The sequence below is a fragment of the Rattus norvegicus genome, chromosome 18 (assembly GCF_036323735.1).
Source record: "Rattus norvegicus strain BN/NHsdMcwi chromosome 18, GRCr8, whole genome shotgun sequence".
Classification (NCBI taxonomy): domain Eukaryota; kingdom Metazoa; phylum Chordata; class Mammalia; order Rodentia; family Muridae; genus Rattus; species Rattus norvegicus.
The window spans coordinates 24715459-24734951 of NC_086036.1; the positions used below are offsets into that span (position 1 = coordinate 24715459).

Below are 19493 nucleotides of genomic sequence, written 5' to 3' on the forward strand. Positions count from 1 at the left end.
TCAGGTGACTTCACCAGAACCTTCTCCCCATTGAATTTAAGTACAGGTGAGGGGCAGGTACAGGATAGAAGGAGGCCTGTTATTGGAGGAGAAGGAAGGATGGGTGGGAGAGAAGTTTGAAGGAAGAGGAGGAACTAGGGGAGAAAGGAAGAGACAGAGAGAGAGTGAGAAGCCATGACCGGTGACCTTAAGATTCCGCTCTGTGTATTTACAGGTTGTTATTAATGTTCCTAAGGGATGGATGGTACTGGGCTTTGTATGTTTAAGTGGGCAATTATATCTTACCAATTGGATCTAAGATTATTGTGTTGTGTGTTCTTTTATGTGAGGGTTTCAGTGTAGGAAAGTGTGCGTTGGTGGCAGGAGACTCTGGGTCGCCGAGGAGTTGGGATGTGTTTCCGCCAAGATATCTAGCAGACATCTTGGGGCACCGTGGTGTGGACCTAGTGGGGTAAAAGTCAATCTTACTTTTTTTATTTTTATATTTTTACAACAACAGTTCCATTTTATTTCTTAAAGCATTACATCTGAATGAAAAGTCAAATTTTAGTCCAGCATTGAGCTTGACGCTTATCATCTTCATTTGTACATGTAAATTTTTAGATATCTAAAATACTATAAATTATATATGCAAAGATGACAAAATGAGACTCTATTTTGTACATTTTCAAAAATTAATAAAAATAAGTAATTGGCCCTGGAAAGATGGCTCAGTGGTTAAGAGCACTGACTGCTCTTCCAGGGGTCCTGAGTTCAATTCCCAGCAACTACATGGTGGCTCACAACCATCTGTAATGAGATCTGACTGCAACAGTGTACTCACATATATAAAATAAATCTTTAAAAAACTAAGTAACTTCATAAAATATGGCTTAAAATGTTTTTATGATTCTTTTAAAAGATATTATGTATACATATGTACTTAGACATATTAATTTTGTATGTGCCAGCAAATTTTATACATCAAAGTCAGAGAAACAACTAACTTTCTCAGAAGCTCTGCCTGGGAGCTAAGAAAACAGTCAACTTTAAGGACAGATGGACACACACACACACACACACACACACTCACATACACACACATACACACACACACACACACACACACACGATCATTAAGGATTATTATTCAAGTAGAATTGAGAGAAGAAAATTTTCTGGTTCATTTGTGGTATTTTCTTTGTTTCTATTAATTAATTTCTTTATTCACTTTACATTCCAATCATAGCTCTCCTCATCTCTCTACTAATTTAGCAAAAAACAAACCAAAAACCCCAATAATTTTGATAATACCCCTTCTCTACTATCCCATCCTCCTCTCCTCTCTGAGTCCCACCTTCACAAACCCTCTCTCCACTACACTCTCACTTCCACACGTCCGCAAGACTCCTCAAGCTCTGTCTAATGTTTAACTGTGGGTCTCTTCATCTGTTTCCATCAGCTGCTGGGTGAAGCCTCTCGGAAGACAGTTAGGCTAGGCTCCTGTCTGCAAGCATAACAGGTTATCATTAATAGTGTCAGAGGTTGGCTCTCTTGCCCATGGGACGGTTCCCAAGTTGGGCCAGACATTGATTGGCCATTCCTTCAATCTCTGCTTCTTCTTTATCTCTGTACATCTCATAGGAAGAACAACTCAAAGGTTTTGTGAGTTTTTCCTCCACTGGAAGTCCTGCCTGGTTACAGGAGGTGGCTACTTTAGTCTCCACATCCCCAGCTGCTAGGGATCTCAGCTAGGGTGACCCCCATAGACTCCTGGGAGCCTCCCCTGTCCTAGATCTCCAGGCTGATCAAAAGATGCCACCACTGAGAGAAGAAATTCTTTTTTTTTTTTTAACGGAACAAAATATAGTTTCTTTTACTGATAGTATCAGAGTAAGGCCCAGAGAGAAGAAGTTCTTAAAGTGATTGCTTAACCGAGAACATCGACCACTACTGGACTATTAGACCAGTGCAGGGAAGAGGCTTGGAGAGACTCAGACACACTGCATGGGAAAGAAGCCAGCAGCAGCCATGTGAGTATCATAACAGTCACTGGTCTTAAGATCTTTGAGCATAAAAATAAGACAAACTATGAGGAGATTGCACAACAGAGTCTAGTAGCCTCACGATTTTCTTGCAAACCTGACATGCGTTGCCAAACATGAGGAAAGAGCACTTAAAATAAGAAAGTTGAAGAATTTCTCATAACTCATCTTTCATGGAAGTCAAATCCTACACATTACACTTCTAGATTAGTAGCTATTGTCTGCTTTGCAAGGTTATAGAGCTGTAGTAGTACAAATGGTGGAAAATAAATTATTAGAAATTGAGGACTGGAGAGATGGCTCAGTGGTTAAGAGCACCGACTGCTCTTCCTGAGGTCCTGAGTTCAAATCCCAGCAACCACATGGTGGCTCACAACCATCTGATACCCTCTTCTGGTGTGTCTGAAGACAGCTACAGTGTACTCATATACAATAAATAAAATCTTTAAAAAAATTATTAGAAATTGACTTCATATGAGGGCACGCTTATCACTGTGGTAGTTAGCTGAGTTACCTGTGCCTCGGTGGAAGAAGTTGTCCCATCTATGGCTGCCCAACAGAAGGAGGGAGAGGATACAACTTCCCAGTTTATTCTCCTTCTTCTCTTTGATCTCCTATTGAATGATAGGCCACATTCAATCAGAAGTGGGAGATCAAGAGGGCTGGTCATGTGCCCAAGGTACAAAGCAGGGTGGTAAAGGTCAGAGAGAATTTACACAGAAGAAAAATGCATGCTATACACCATAACAATGTTTGCAAAGTATCTACATTCATTTATGACTCCTCTGGATCATTTTAAGTAGGCCTCGCTCCTACAGTCTTCTTAGACTACCTTTTCTCTGTTAATGTCCTCTTCTATGGTGTAAAAACAACAGTGAGGTAAGGCAAGGCCTTATTTTCCCTGTAGCTGAAAGGAAAACTATACAGAGTTTGACAAGTATCACAAATCTATGAGTATTAGGTTTTCGTGAATATGTTGTGTCTCCAAGCTCTAGGTCAAAACGTCTTCCAACATTCCTCAGCTATGGGCTGGTTAGGAACTTTATCGGTGGTCTCAGTGTAAAATAAAATGGAAGGGATTTTGTCACACTGGCCATAGAAAGTTTCTCATTTCACATTCTAGTCTTCTGTATTCCCAGAGGGTCAAGAGGGACTTTGTGAATTCAATGGCTCAAGCTATCTGATCATAATACATAACACAAACACGTGAGCGAAGTGGACAGTCATCACAGTCATCACAAACCACACAGCCTCTAGCATATTGCCTGGCTACTATGCCAAACTGGGACCAATCCGAAGAATACCAACAATGCAACAATGAAACAAGGGATTGGAGCAATGGTTCAGCAACTGAGAGCACCCAGGCACTGCTCTTGCAGAGGACCTGGCTTCCCGACCTACGCATGTCAGCTCACATCAGTTCCAGAGGGTCCACCATCCTTTTCTGATTTCTGAGGCACACATATGGCACACATAAACACATGCAGGCATAACATTTACACACATGAAATAAAAATAAATATATTTAAAAAAAAGAATGCTCACTTTAGAAAGCATATCCTTTCATTTGTGCATGAATGAACACCAGGAGCAGGAGGCAAAATGATTATGATTGTGTAACCAGCACCTGAGGATCTCTCTCTCTCTCTCTCTCTCTCTCTCTCTCTCTCTCTCTCTCCCTCTCTCTCTCTCTCTCCCTCTCTCTCTCTCTCTCTCTCTCTCTCTCTCTCTCTCTCTCTCTCTCTCTCTCTCTCTCTCTCTCTCCCTCTCTCTCTCTCTCTCTCTCTCTCTCTCTCTCTCTCACACACACACACACACACACACACACACACACACACACACAGGACCATTCTTCGAGGAAACATACACTGTTAAATATAAAATACTACCAAATTAAATTTGGTGTCTGTCGTCGAGATTTCTTACTACAAAGGGACTCTCCACCAGCTTCTTCAATAAAATCTGTCTGCTCTCACTCCTATTTTGAGGTTTGTGATTTCTATAATTTAATATGGTTTAAAAATAAAGCAGAGCTTCCATGGAAATTTGACTATCCCAAACGTAAACTGAGTTTTGTGTGGAGAATGGACTACTTTAAATATACTAGACCAACTAAGGATGGCAATGTTTGACTCAGGAAGCTCTGCAGTTTGAGGCTAGCCTGGGAAAGAACCACTTGAAAAATAAAATAAAAGAGATGCTTGAAAAAGAGAGATGAGAAAGATGAGAGAAAAGAAAAATGAAATTCAGGACAAATTGAAGAAGCACCGTAAAGAAGTAAATTTAGAAAGAGGGAGAGAACCAGACACGGTAGTTCACTCTGGTCATCTCGGTACTTAGGAGGCTATGGCAGGAGAATCACCACAAACTCCAGGCCAGCCTGAGATGAAGAGTGAGACTCTGTGTCAAGTATACGGTTTTGAAAAGGGGGAAGAGAAAGAGCGAGTAAACCAAGCACAGGAGAACTATTATTAACATAAGACAAAAACTAGGAAAACAAGTAAATATTTTTCTAGTAAAAGTGGGAGAAAGGATGGTTGCAGCATGGGTCATCTTCTGCCCTCCCCCATGGGTAAGAATATTGCTAAACTCCCTGAGGAGTCACAAAGCTCTACCAATGACATCACATCTATTTCCCACCAAAAGGAAGGTGTCACGGTCGTAATCCAACGTAGGGTTTCCCAAACAACACATGTAGAGACCGTTTGTACGTTCAGCTTGTAAATAGACAGAGTAAGATCAAAACAGAGAGCTCTTCGTCCCACAGGGATTTCCACAAAGATGCCCTGGCCTGATGGTAGCCCCAGATAAGCCTAAGCCGACTCTGAGGAGATGACAGCAGTGAGCTACCAAAAGAAGTCTCTGTAGCAAGCTTGTTTCAATGGGAAACATTCCTGCAGTGGCTATGAGGATATCCACAGGTCTAAGGAAACTCGGTTTCCCCTGAATGTGTGAGTAAGCTGTGGAACCCACTGTAGTCTGCAGTCCCTCAGGGGTTTGACACTTGAATCACGTCACCATCTCAGTTGTCTCTTTCCCCAGCACTGATAATGATTTTCTATGTCCGTCCGTCCCACCCCCCACCCCCCGCCCCGCCCCCGCTCACACTTCCCCATCCCTTGATTCCATTCTTATCTTCCGCCGGTTTTGCTTGCCTGCTCGCTTTCTTGTGTTGTTTTGGGGGTTTCACTTTGGTGCTGTTATGTCCACATACTGCTCCAGAGTAGGAATACTGAACAAATCGATTATTACAGAACATGGAGAGAGAGAGAGAGAGAGAGAGAGAGAGAGAGAGAGAGAGAGAGAGAGAATGAAATTGAACACCATTAAAGAACAACATATGCACAAACAGGGCGAGCACTGCACAAACAGGGCGAGCGCTGCAGAACTCAGACCAACACCTGCGAAGGTGAGAGTGTGGTAGGAGTCCTGCAAATCTAAGGAAAACACAGGCTACACAGACTGATTCCTTGAGGGTATGTGACATCTCTCATGAAGCTACCCCTCCCCTGGAGTATGCATGACACTCCACTGCAGCTCTCCTAAAGGCTCTCCCTTCTCCTCCCTTCACATTAGAAGGCCGCCCTGGGTTTAATATAACCAGTGACATAAGAAAGTGCCACATGTGGGAGACGAAGATGCAAAAATCCTGAAAGGGTCCTGTTTTACTGGGCTTTTCGGGACTCCGTTCATTTGGACCCCAGTCTGTGCTTCCTAAAGACATCTTGGTTTCTGCATCTCTTCTGTGATCAGAATCCCATAGCAAGGTCCGGAAGAGGCAAGTTCAGGAAAATTTCTCTCAAGCACTGTTTGAGAGAAGCCTGGGTAAATAAAGGAGCTCAGGTTAGAAAGAAGGTTCAATGTCAACATGGAAGTGACGAGAATCTTAAAGTAACTGAGTCTACCGAAATGTTTCAAGAGGGGAAAGTCAGTATAATCGAAGTGTCACCAGTAAGGAAGCCACAGGGATATGTAGGTGATGTGCTTAAGCAAAGCGATGCCTTCTAAAAATCCCTGAAGGAGGCTCCATGCCTGTTTCAGATCTACCTACACGTAGGCAGACTATAGACACACTTTAAAGGAGAAACTAAAAATGGCACCCATGGGTGCCAAGCCAAACCTTATCGGGAAAAACAGGTTGCTGTCTGACATTCTGGTCCCTATCAGCAATTACTCCTGCGCCCTGCAGCAAACCAGTCTACCCAAAAGAAGCAATGTAATTGCAGTAACCTTAAAGACCACGTGTTTACCAGTAAAGAGGTGGGTTCCCTCAGGGGACCGCAACTAAGTGAAGACGGCAAAATCAGGCACCATTTCCTTTCCTTTGTCCCCTGGAACGATCCCAAGTCGGTGATCACATCTGAATCTCTAGACTGCTTCTGCCTGCGTAATATCTAGCTGCTTATCAGAATCATGTCTTCTGTCACACCAGATGAATCAGACTTTTGGCATCTTCCCATATCATTGTAAGAAGCAGCAATGGGAAGAGGGGTAGGATGCTACGATCCAGACATAGTTATCATAACATAAATTTAAAACTCGAGTCTTTAAAGTGATCGGCGAAGCCGATGCTTTCTGAGCCTCCTGTCGCCACTACAATCTTTTGTTCCTCATCCGGATGCCAGAGAACCGGGTCCAGCTGTTGAGGCCCTTCTGGGAAAAGTTCACCTCTGACTCCAGTCTGTGCTTTTCCCGAATGGAATCATTTTCCAGCTCCTTCCCTGGCTCAGCGTGCTCTGTGACATTTCAGGGACTCATGTGGAGCACCCCACATCATTGCTCTGAGCAATGACCCCAAGGAACTTTCCAAGGACTAGACTGATGCAGGCTCCGACACTCGGGGGGGGGGGTGAACCGGGTGTCAGGGGGGCCTGGGGCATCCGGCCGAGCTCCAGTAGAGTAGGGGTTCATCTCAACAGCTGTGTCGACATTGTTGGTCTTTCTTCCCTGCTCCCAGTACTGGCGCTGCTCCAATCAGAAAGCTGTGAGACATCCTCTCAGGCGCTCTCCCTGACTCACTTGGCTGCTCTTGTTTTGTACTCCTTTTCCTGGATCCACAAGGGTTTGAAGTACAAATCTGAACCCGCCATCTAGCTCCTTTCTCCATCCCTGACATGGGTGCCACTGGGACGCACGCCTGAGGCCACCCAAAGTTTTCCTGGCGGAGAGCCTGGGCTGACGCAGCTCAGCAGGTCAGAAGCTGTTCCTCCGCCAGGAGGAGAGCATGATGGACAGGTCTCCAGAAGCTTATACCTGCAACAGCACCATGGCACCATGCACCTGACAAGCCCCCACTACTCCTGGTAGGGCGTCTTCACTCCATCAAGGCCAAGATAATAAGTTTTGAGGCCAGCTGGATGCTTGACTTCATCATTTTAAAAATCTTAATACGTTTAGAATTGGATAGAGAGGAAAGAAGTCTTGGGTTCAAGAAGTGCCCCTCTATACAAACACACACACACACACACACACACACACACACACACACACAGAGAGAGAGAGGGGGGGGCACGGGGGAAGGGAGGGAGGGAAAGAGAGAAACAGAGAGAGGCAGACAGAGACAGAGATAGACAGAGACTGACAGAGACAGAGACACACAGAGACACAGACAAACACAGATACACACACACACACACACCACCACCACCACCACCATCACCACCACCACCATCACCACCACCACCACCACCACTTTTCTTTACTAAGCTTAGGCACTTATCCTGATTCTGAGTTTTTGAAGATGAGCCTAATTGGACCCTTTCTTATACATTTCAATTTTTCATTGTTCCTGTTCCCAATACTCTGGCTACAATTGCCCAATTGCCCCATTCCAGTGTAATGCCCTCAATAAAAAGTTACCTTATTCCGGGGCTGGGGATTTAGCTCAGTGGTAGAGCGCTTACCTAGGAAGCGCAAGGCCCTGGGTTCGGTCCCCAGCTCCGAAAAAGAAAAAAAAAAAAAAGAAAAGAAAAGTTACCTTATTCCAAGGCTGCACTCATTCTCCAAAATCTGTCATATAGGAACACTGAGTTTCTCCATAGCCATGGAAAGGGAAGTGCCAGTTCAAACTAGACAAAGGAGATGGTCAGGGTGTGCACAATGGAACAGCATCAGTAGCGAACTCCTAGAGCACCTGCGGGTGTTAGGTGTTTTTGCCAAGCAGAAAGGATCAGTCATAGAAACTGCCCAGTAGGAGAAAGATGTCAAAACGATGACGAGGTACCCATCTCTAAAAGCATATCTAAGCATGTAGCAAGCGTTTAGGGCAGAGCTTTAAAAAAAAAAGAAAGAAAGAAAGAAAAAAAAGGAGCAAGGTGAGGGAAATTCCTGATGATTTTGCTAATGTTAAAATTCCATAGATTTGGCTAGCTTTATTTCTTTTGTTTTACATCATCAATTTAGAATTCTATAAAGAAAGAATGACATCAAAGAAAATCATTGGCCTAGAAGAAAAGAGCCCGTAGGCGTTGAGGTGTTATATATGGAGGCAGAGATCAGCACTGGAGCACCAGGGAGACTCCAAGTTCAGGCAACAGCATGGGTGAATGTGGGCTGTCCAGGGACTGGGAAGGGGAGGGGACGGCTGATACCCAAGCATAGTCCTGGGGTCCAGAGGCTCTCTGTGCTTGGAGGGATGGTTCCAGGAGAAACAAAGTAGGACCCGTGTTTCAGGGAACATTTTCTCACTGTGTGTCTCTCCAGTTCTTTTCAGGTACCTCTTTATCCTGCAAGTGGTACGGCTGGCACTAACTTACAACTTTTCTAACTGTAACTTCGAGATGATTTTGAGAATATATCATGCAACAATTTTTCGTGACCTGCTTAAAGATTTGAATGGGGTAAGAAACTTTTTTTTTTTTGGATGTATATATGTTCTCATGAAAAAAGTAAGGACAGATATCAAACAAATCCCAATTCAACTCTATAAGAAATGGAATAATTGGGGGGGGGAGGGGGAGACTATCCTAAAACTTTCTAAGAAGTAGCATTTTAAAACCCTTAGCATATAAAATGTGTATCCACGTGACTTTTACAAAGCAAGAAGAGGCTGGTGATAGAAATGGATATTTAGCTACCCCTTGCTACGGAATGGGAATCTTGGTGAGATAAGAACTCAGGAGCAGGGCGGCTAAAACGTGGAGCTGTGTTTCCCAGCCTTCTAGTGTTCTAGATACTTCAAGATACTGTTATGAGACATGGCAGACTTTAATTTTTAAAAATATATAGTAGTAACTATTTCTTTGAAAATGCACATTCGTAGGTACAGCGTGAGAGAGAGAGGCAGGTATGGTGGTTGTCAAGCATATACAGACATTTAAGGAATAGTTCTTTGCTGCAAGTGGGTTTTAAGCGCCAGGTGCACGCACTCCTGCTTCAGCAGGCTAGCTTTCCCTCTGAGAACCTAGTAAAAACTGAAAACCGAATGTTTGACCATCTTGTCCATCACGTAGGGTCAAGTCACCCGGAGAACCCTGGAAGCAAAGAGCTGGGGAACGATTTTCCCTCCAACTCAGACCTTTCTCCTAATTTGCTTTCTTCCAGATCTTGTTCGACCAAATCGAGGACTGTGACAGCAGGGTGAGTAAAGTCGTCAGCAGCAGCGCTGGCTTTCCCCCGGGTGGCCGCATCGGGAAGGGAGCTGGGGGGGGAAGAGCCCCAGCAGGGGGCAGTTGAGCTCCAAGAGATGCTGGCTGCTGAGTCAATAGGAGACCTCAGGGCTGTTCAGTCTAGGACGCCACTTCTCCAGCTTAGGAGAAAAGTCTTGGCGGAGCAACTTGCAGTAGGCATCCCCTTCTGCCTGGGGGACGAAAGACCATCAGAAAACCCAAAGGAACGAAGGCGAAACACCACTTCCCTGGGTCCCAGGGCGTCTGCAGTCAGCACTGCCTCTTCAAGCCTCCTCAAAGGATGGGCGGAGCTAGCGAGGGTGGAAGCCCTTACAGTAGACACTCTCGGCTGCTCCAGCCAGGCACCTCCCTCCTGTGGGTTGATTCCGTTTCTCTCTTCTCAACTCGTCTGGATTCGGATTCCAGACACCTTCTTGGCGTCTTTCCTTTCTATCCCCATCCCTTCCCTACCCCTTTCATACAATTTTTAATTTCTGGCGTATTTTTTGCTCCCCGATTTCTCTGCCGCTTGTGAGCAGACAGCTTGTCTCCTGAAAATCGACCACCATACCTTCAATCCTGTCCCTGGCTGCCCGTCACTCCCCGAGAAAGCGTTCGCTTTGAAAACGAAAGCGGCCCTCATTAACTACTGCCCAGGCTACTCTGAAACTGAGGTAAGCCCAGAGCATCAAATGCCTGCCTTTGCAATGAATGAGTGGGGGAAAAGGAGCCCTCAATAAAACTGGGGCTTTAAGTGCAATGTTGTTTTTTGTTTTGTTTTGTTTTGTTTTGTTTTGTTTTGTTTTGTGTTTCTGATTTGAGGAGTAAAAGAGCCAGGTTGCGGTTGTCAGTCGAGCTAACCTTGACAAACATGCCCAAACACTATCTACCTCCAGAGTCCTATTTTCTGTTGTTCTTTGGTCTGCATTTTGATTCTAAATCTAAGTCCCTGTTTCAAGGTGTGACCAGTGAGCCTCCCTCCTATATTAGCAGATTGTCCTCCCGGCTCCTGAAACATGATAGTTCAAAAGACCCAATTCCAAGACACACGAACCAGACCTCCAAAAGTCCTGGGTTTGGTGCCCCTTAAAGGCTGGCTGGCTGCTCATTGGCTGCTTAAACGTCACTTTGTAGTAGTGTGCTTTTCCTTAACTTCCACACTCATCCGACCCCCATTCCACCTCATTGCATTGGATGGAGTTGCAATCTCTTTTCTTATGGTACTTGTGTACACAGTTAGACGTGGGCAAGTGGAGAATTAAGAGTACTAACTCCAGACGCAGCCCGCCTGACTTTGAGCCCTAGTCCTGTAACTCGTAGCTGCGGAGTTTTGGATAAAGTACTTAGCCTACGGTGCTTTGGTAAAAATCAGAACAACACTGTTACATACTATGCAGGGCTATTGTGGGAATCAAATTAGTCACCACACGTGAAAGGGCTTGGAGCGGTGCCTGGCACACAATACTCCCTCAAAATTTATTTCACTTGGCAAGTGAAATTGAATGTTTGTCTTAACTGTGACGTGCTTAAGAAAACAGACGGATGTTTGTGTGCGCGTGCATATAAGTCTATGTAGATACACGTGTAAACGTGTTAACTTGGTGAACTTTGTTTATTATTTCTATGTAAATGTAGATAAGACTGTCCTGTTTGGGGGCTTCAAGACTGAACCCCTAGAGTTCAGTCAGGCTGGAAGTGGAAGTCACCTTGGCTGAGCTTGCAGTTGAAGGCAGCCATATGAGAAACTGGCTGAGCTCTCTGCCTTCTTTCCATGGAGACCCTAACAATTCTGCATATAGACAGAATAGAATGTATCAATATAACCAGGGCCCCAGAGACAGACTTCATTAAACTTGTAGACTTTATGGGAAAAGGGGAGAATCCGGAGGAATTTATTTTAGCACCTTCCCAGACTAAAGATGAAGTTGAAGAGACTGGAAGATTACTGTTTAACTTGGGAAATTCTATCCCTGGGAGGTTTGTTCTGTCATGATTCTAGGGCAGTTCATTTGAAGACCTGTACCAGAACCCTCATCAGAGTAGTAGGCTGGACATGTGAGCCAGAAAACTTTAGTTTCTAAGAACAGACTGAGTTTGTTGAACGATACGTACTGAGGCATAAAACACAGCTTGTGCCTCTGGGAACTTACCTTGTCAATGAGATCATGAAACTGTAAATTTATTCTTTCATTTAATTATGCAATAGACATTCAATGTTTCTGATGTAGAAAACGCTGTACTCAGGGTTGTGGGGGAATACCCATGATGCAATAGCAGTGAGAGCCAAGTGAAATGACACCTACTTTGAAGCCTTTGCAGAGTTTCAGAAGGAAGTTTCTGACTGAGTCTTAGCAGAGGCTTTATGGAGGAGGTGCTGAGAGAGACAGGGCTTTCCTCGGGAGAAGCACATGCAATCATACAGTGACCAAGTATTTGGGGAATTTCTTGGGAAAGGGATATGAATAGAAGCAGCCAGTTGCTAAAGATAGAAAAAAATTCTAATGTTGACTATTTCCTCCCATTCCACAGAGAAATGGTACTCTGGAAATGACACGAGAAATCAGAAACATCTGCCTGAATCAAACCTCACAAATTCTAGGATTGTGGCTTTCCTGCATTCAATCTTGAAGAAAAAATTAGCTTTTGGATTATATTATGAAAATATATATCTTGTTTTTAGTAGATATAATACTAAGGGTGTGACACTTAAAAGAACACTAATGTTTATTCTTTAATTATAGAAGGGATTCTTAACTTATTTTTGGCATATCGTTGTTTAGTGTAGGCGCTTTAAATGGAAAATGAGCATTACCCCTTTAATGGAAATAACCGTGCTGTTAATGATTGGCTTCGGCTTCTGAGCAGTCTTTCTCACCTCACCTGAGACACTTTACTCTAGGGCAAACCTAACTGTAGTAGGAAGAAAATCAAAAGTAGAAAAACAGTTGAAACCAATGACAGGATCTATACTCCATTTAAAAGGCAAGAATTTTTGTACCTGTAATGATTCTTCTAACATTCCTACGCTAAGATTTTACTAAAGAAGAAAATAACAGCAGAGGAAAGTGTTCAGGCAGTCACTGCCATGATGAAGCTGTCAGAATCTGAGAGCTACTGCTGCAACTGATCGTGTAGTAAATCCAGCTGTAAAGGGGATCTTAACCCACCACAGTGGGATGCACAGGCAGATCCCCAAGGGCATTGTGCAGCTGTGAGATATATATTTAAAGTTGTATATAATGATTTTCTAATTTATTCCGTGAGCACCTTTGAAAATATACATGTCGCTGTGTAACAAATACACTTCTGAATAAAGTAATTCTCAAGTTCCTTTCTTGTGAATGGCGTTTTAAATTTTGTTAAGCAACTTTCATGCCTACTTTTCTAAGGGGCATCCATCATGGTTGTCTACATCTTTATTGCCACTCAAGCCAACATCCCGTGGCCCACACTTCCTTTTAACTGGTATCAACCCTCCCTGCAGGAGGAAAGGTCTTCATAGGTAGTTGCCTCTTGGACAAATGACTGGAGTGCTTTTTTTTTTTTTCCAAATATTTGCACCAGTCACTCCTTCCCACTGTGAATCTTTCTTTGTCTTGGAACAGATAAAACAGGTGAAAGTAAACAGTGAGTGTTAGATTCATTCCTGCACACCTCTTGTAAAATGCCCTCCCTCTTACCCTCAGAATCTTCTGAGCATTGCTGGAAAAGGCAACCTTGGCTTCAGAGCTCAGGCCAAGTAAGGGTAAATGGAAAACAGCTTATCCCCACCCCGCCACACACCCTGAGAAGAAATGTTCACCTCAATATGATTTTGAAGGTTAACATTGACCCATTAACAAAAAGAAAAGCCTGATGTCCCCAAATCTGTATTACTTGTCAACAAGGAGCTAACAATAAGCACTGAGTAAATATTTAAAAAGTGCCTACTGTGGGCCAAGTTTTCTGAGGTGAAGTTTGTGCTGAACACTTAGTTACAAAAGTAAGATAGAACTCAGATCCAGAGAAGCTCAGAGTGGAACTGAATAAGTGGTTGCCAATAGTCCTTAACAAATCAACCAGTGTGGGCCAACGAGCCTTCTTTTGCTTGGAATAAAATCAGGACAGGCATACTTTCAAAAGTCTTCCTCTAAATTTCTTATCCAGAGCTTTTAAGCACGATCCTAAGAAAACTTCACTGGGTCTAGAAAAGGCAGCATCCACTGATTCTCTGAATAGAAGTTACAGAGGCCTGATATTCGAAATATATTAACTGAACTCTGTCTTACTACAAGTTCATTCTACCTTTTACTAAATCATGATAAAAGGTATTACAGCATTTTTTCTTAATTAAAATTTTAATTTTAGGGACCTAATTGCCCTAAAAGTGACTTCTACCAAGTTGGCAGAGGTCATAGGACAAAGTACCAAATCAAAGGGGTGCTCTGAGGTGGAGGCTATTAGAAGATAACTCCTGTTGTTGAGGAAAGCACGTGCCTTGAGAAAACTATACTGGAGAGAGGAAGAAACATCCAGACAATGAGAAGGACTAGTGTCCATTGTTCACTGCAAGCCAGGGAAATGAGCTGTCCTCAACAGGCATAATGGAAAATGTTGTAACCCATCAGACTATAAGTAGGGTGTGCACTGGCAAGTTTGATGTCAACTTGACACAAACTAGAGTCATCAGAGAGGAGGGAACCTCAGCTGAGAAAATGCCTCTACAATATTCAACTATATGGCATTTTCTTAATTGGTGATCAACATGGGAAGGGCCAAAACACTGTGGGTTGGGGTCATCCCTGGGCTGGTTGAGAAAGCTGGCTGAGCAAGCCATGGGAAGCAAGCTGCACCCCATCACAGCCTTATATTAGCTCCTGCCTTCAGGTTCCTGTCCTGATAGAGTTTTTGGCCTTACTTTCTTTGATGATGAACAGTGATGTGAGAATGTAAGCAAGTAAACCCTTTTGTCCCCACCTTGCTTTTTGATCATGGTGTTTCATCCCAGCCATAGAAACCCCAAAACGGGTGCTTAAAAAATCTTACCTTTGTATGGAAGTATATTTAGCCCAAGACCAATGACTGCAACAATCTAACCTAGAGAATTAAAAAATAATAAAAGAATCTGTTCCTAAGTAACTTAGCTGTACTTCACAACGAACTACAAGAGTGCTTATGAAGTAAAGAATGACTCATACATGTGAATGTGTTCACCCAAAGATACATAAATATATACAAAGATACACATTCTCTAAATCTTTAGAGAATGAAAGAAAATATAAAACAAAAGAGGGAGAGAGGGGAGATCTTGAGGCCAGAAGATCTGTAAGAAAGACTATCGTGTCTTGTTAGGAAAGGTGGCACACCTCCCAGTCTCTTCTGGAGACAGAAGGCATACAAATCTTTGTGAAGACCAGCTTCATCTATACAGTGAGTTCCAGGCCAGCCAAACTATACAGTGAGAGCATGTCTCAAAAATAAGGAGAAAAATATGGTCCTGTGGTATAAAAAGTACCACTAACTCAAAACTAACCTAAAGGGTAGAATTAATAAGTGGAACATTAAATTAATTATTATAATGTTGAGAACAAGCAAAAGAAACTTATTCTAAGTACTACCATTTCCTTTTCAGACTATATTTAATCTTAGTGAAAAACTAAATTCAAAATCCCAGGCCATAGGGGAGCTGGGAAATTTCTAACAGCTGAACAGTATCTATTATAAGAAAACAGTTGTCCAAGTCCAGATATCTCAGGGACAACTTCCCCATCTTGCTGGTAGTGTCAAACTAAGTTCAGGTTTCCAAGCCCAGGAACCTACACCTATCCTGATCGATGGAAACTCCCTTGCTCAACTCCTTATGTCAAAATATGATTGGACAATGCTTAAAGATATACAGGAAAACACAGGCAGACAGGTAGAAGCCCTTAAAGAAGACACAAATAAATCTGTTAAAGAAATATAGAAAAATAGAATCAAGCAGGTGAAGGAATTAAACAAAACAGTCTAAGAACTAAAAATGGGAATAGAAACAATAAAAATCACACAAAGGGAGGGAACCCTGGAGATGGACAACTTAGGAAAGAGGTCAGGAGCTACAGAATATAAGAGATAGAAGAGAGAATCTCAAAAGTAGAAGAAACCATAGAAAATACTGACACATAGGTCTAAGAAAATACAAAGTGTAAAAAGCTCCTAACCCAAAATATCCAGGAAATTCAGGACACAATTAAAAGATCAAACTTAAGAATAGTAGGAATAGAAGAGGACAAAGAATCCCAGCTCAAAGGGCCAGAAAACATCTTCAACAAAATCATAGAAGAAAATTTCTCTAACCCAAAGAAAGAGAGGGCCATAAATGTAGAAGAAGCCTACAGAACACCAAATAGACTGGACTGGGAAAAATCCTCCAATCACATAATAAGCAAAACAATAAATACACAGAACAAAGAAAGAATATTAAAAGCTGCAAGGGAAAATGGAAGTTATATGCAAGTAACATATAAAGGCAGCCCTATCAGAATTACACCACTCTAAAAACCAGATGATCCTAAGAGAACACAAAGGCTAGCCCAGGATACTATACCCAGTGAAACTCTCAATCATCATAGATGAAGGAACAAAGATATTCTATGACAAAACCATATTTAAACAATATCTTTCTACTAATCTATCCCTATAGAAGATACTAGAAGGAAATATCCAATACAAGGAAGGTAACTACACCCAAGAAACTAAACATTCACAACAAACCCAAAAGAAGAGAATCATACACATATAATACCACCTCTAGCAACAAAAATTACAGAAACTAACAAACATGTCTTTAATATCTCTTAATATCAATGGACTCAATTTCCCCAATAAAAAAGACACAGGCTAACAGACTGGATATGTAAACAGGATCCAGCATTTTGATGTATAGAGGAAACACACCTCAGTGACAAAGACAGACACTATCTCAGAGTAAAGGGCTGAAAAAAGTTTTCCAAGCAAATGGTCTCAAGAAACAAACAAATGGACTTATATTTCTATTCTAATATCCAATAAAATAGACTTTCAACCAAAAGTTATAAAATGAGATGAGGAAGGACACTTCCTATTTATTACAGGAAAAATTCACCAAGAGAAAGTCTCAATCCTGAACATCTAAGCCTCAAGTGCAACAGCACACACATTCATAAAAGAAACTTTAATAAAGTTCAAAACACACATTGAACCTCACACAATAATAGCGGGAGACTTCAACACTCCACTCTCACCAATGGTCAGGCATTGAAATAGGAACTAAGCAGAGACACAATGAAACTAACAGAAGTTATGAACCAAATGAATTTAACATATATATATATATATGTATATATATATATATATACCTTCTCAGCACTCACGGAAGCTTCTTCAAAATTGACCATATAATTGGTCATAAAACAAACCTCATCAGATACAAGAAGACTGGAATAATCCCATACTTTCTATCAGATCACCACAGACTAAGGTTAGACTTCAATAACAACAAAACAACAGAAAGCCCACATACTCATGGAAAATAAACAACTTTCTGCTCAATGATAACTTGGTCAGGGAAAAAATAAGAAAGAAATCAAAGACTTTATATAATTAAATGAAAAGAAGACACATCATACCCAAACTAATGAGACACAATAAAAGCAGTGCTAAGAGGAAAATTCATAACACTAAGTGCCTCCATAAAGAAATTGTAGAGATTCATTACAGGCAAATTAAGAGCACACCCAAAAGCTCTAGAATAGAAAGAAACAAACATACCCAAGAGGAGTAGATGACAGGAAATAGTCAAACTTGGGGCTGAAATCAACCAGTTAGAAACAAAGAGAACAATACAAAGGATCAACAAAACCAAGAGCTGTTTCTTTGAGAAAATCAACAGAATAGATAAACCCTTAGCCAAACTAACTAAAGAGCATGGGGGCGGTATCCAAATTAAAAAAAAATCATAAATGAAAAGGGAGACATAACAATAGAACCTGAGGAAATTCAAAATATCATAAAAACCTACTACAAAGCCTATACTCTACAAAACTGGAAAATTTAGATGAAATGGATGATTTTCTAGAAAGATGCCATGTACCAAAGTTAAATCAGTATCAGGTATACTATTTAAACAGTCCCATAACCCCTAAAGAAATGGAAATAGTTAGCAAAACCTCCCAAACAAACAAAAAGCCCAGGGCCAGATGGTTTAAGTGCAGAATTCTACTAAACCTTCGAAGACGAGCTAATACCAATACTCCTCAAACTTTTCCATAAAATAGAAACAGAAGGAACACTACCTAATTCATTCTATGAAGTCACAGTTACTTTCATACCCAAAACACTGAAAGACCCACAAAGAAAGAGAACTTCAGACCAATCTTGCTTATGAATATCTGTGCAAAAAATACTCAATAAAATTCTTAAAAATTTAATCCAAGAACACATCAAAATCATTATTCACCTCAATCAAGTAGGCTTCATCCCAGGGATGCAGGGATGGTTCAATATACAAAAGTACATCAACATAATACACTATATAAACAAACAAGAAAAACCCACATGACCATCTCATTAGATGCTGAAAAAGCCTTTGACAAAATACAACACTCCTTCATGTTAAAAGTCCTGGAGAGATTGGAAATTCATAAACATAATAAGAGCAATATACAGCAAACAACCAGCCAACATCAAATTAAATGGAAACTTGAAGCAATCCCACTAAAATCTGGACTAGACAAGGCTGCCCACTCTCTCCACACTTACTCAATACAGTACTTGAAGTTCTAGCCAGAGCAATCAGACAACAAAAGGAGGTCAAAGGGATACAAATTGGAAAGGAAGAAGTCAAAATATCACTATTTGCAGATGATATGATAGTATACTTAAGTGACCCCAAAAATTCCACCAAAGAATGATAAACAACTACAACAAAGTGGCTGGGTATAAAATTAACTCAAATTAAGAGCTCATAAATTAGTAGCCTTCCTTTACATAAATAATAAACAGGCTGAGAAAGAAATTAGGGAAGCAATGCCCTTCACAGTAGCTCCAGACAGTATAAAATATCTTCTTGTAACTCTTACCAAGCAAGAGAAAGGTCTGTATGACAAGAACTTCAAATCCCTGAAAAAAGAATTTGGGGAAGGCCTCAGAAGAGCAAAATATCTCACATGCTCATGGATTCGTAGGATTAACATAGTGAAAATGGCCATCTTACCAAAAGCAATCTACAGATTCAATGCAATCCCCATCAAAATCCCAACACAATTCTTCATCAGAATGGAAAGAGCAACTCTCAACTTGATATGGAAAACAAAAAACCCAGGATAGCCAAAACAATTCTCAACAATGTAGGCTGGTCCTAGGCCCTTGACACAGATGTAGCACAGGTCTACCTGGTCTGGCCTCAGTGGGAGAAGATGCACTTAATCCTTGAAAGCTGAGGCTCCCAGGGAAGGGGAAGGCCAATTGGAGGGGGAGCACCGGCTTGGAGGTAGGGGAAGGGGGGATGGAACAAGGAACTGTGGGAGGGGGGACTAACTGGATCAATGACTAGAAGGTAAATAAATAAAATAATTTAAATAAAAGGTATTTGAATTAAAGATGTGTTAAGAAAACTATCTTAGGACTAGAGAGACGGCTCAGGGGTTAAGAGCACTGACTGCTCTTCCAGAGGTCCTGAGTTCAATTCCCAGCAACCACATGGTGGCTCACAACCATCTCTTATGGGATTCGACGCCCTCTTCTGGTGGGTGTGAAGACAGCTACAGTGTGCTCATATACATTAAATAAATAATATTAAAGCAAACTCTCTTAAAACACATAAGAAAAATAATTTAAAATAAGAACAAAAAGACTATGGGGGAGC

At 41.7% G+C, this 19493-nt stretch overlaps 1 protein-coding gene across 2 annotated transcripts; it reads left to right on the forward strand.

Moving 5' to 3' along the window:
- The first annotated feature begins 8531 nt into the window (after positions 1-8531).
- Tslp (thymic stromal lymphopoietin) lies at positions 8532-12961 on the forward strand. Of its 2 annotated transcripts, XM_063277692.1 has the most exons (5): positions 8532-8565; positions 8727-8863; positions 9567-9602; positions 10171-10305; positions 12161-12961. In XM_063277692.1, exons 1-5 carry the CDS (start codon positions 8562-8564, stop codon positions 12257-12259), a joined length of 411 nt encoding a protein of 136 aa, XP_063133762.1. In that variant the 5' UTR covers positions 8532-8561; the 3' UTR covers positions 12260-12961. The 2 variants fall into 2 exon arrangements, with proteins under 2 accessions (XP_063133762.1, XP_063133763.1); XM_063277693.1 differs by lacking the exons at positions 8532-8565; positions 8727-8863; positions 9567-9602; positions 12161-12961 and adding an exon at positions 9636-10006.
- Positions 12962-19493: the final 6532 nt, after the last annotated feature.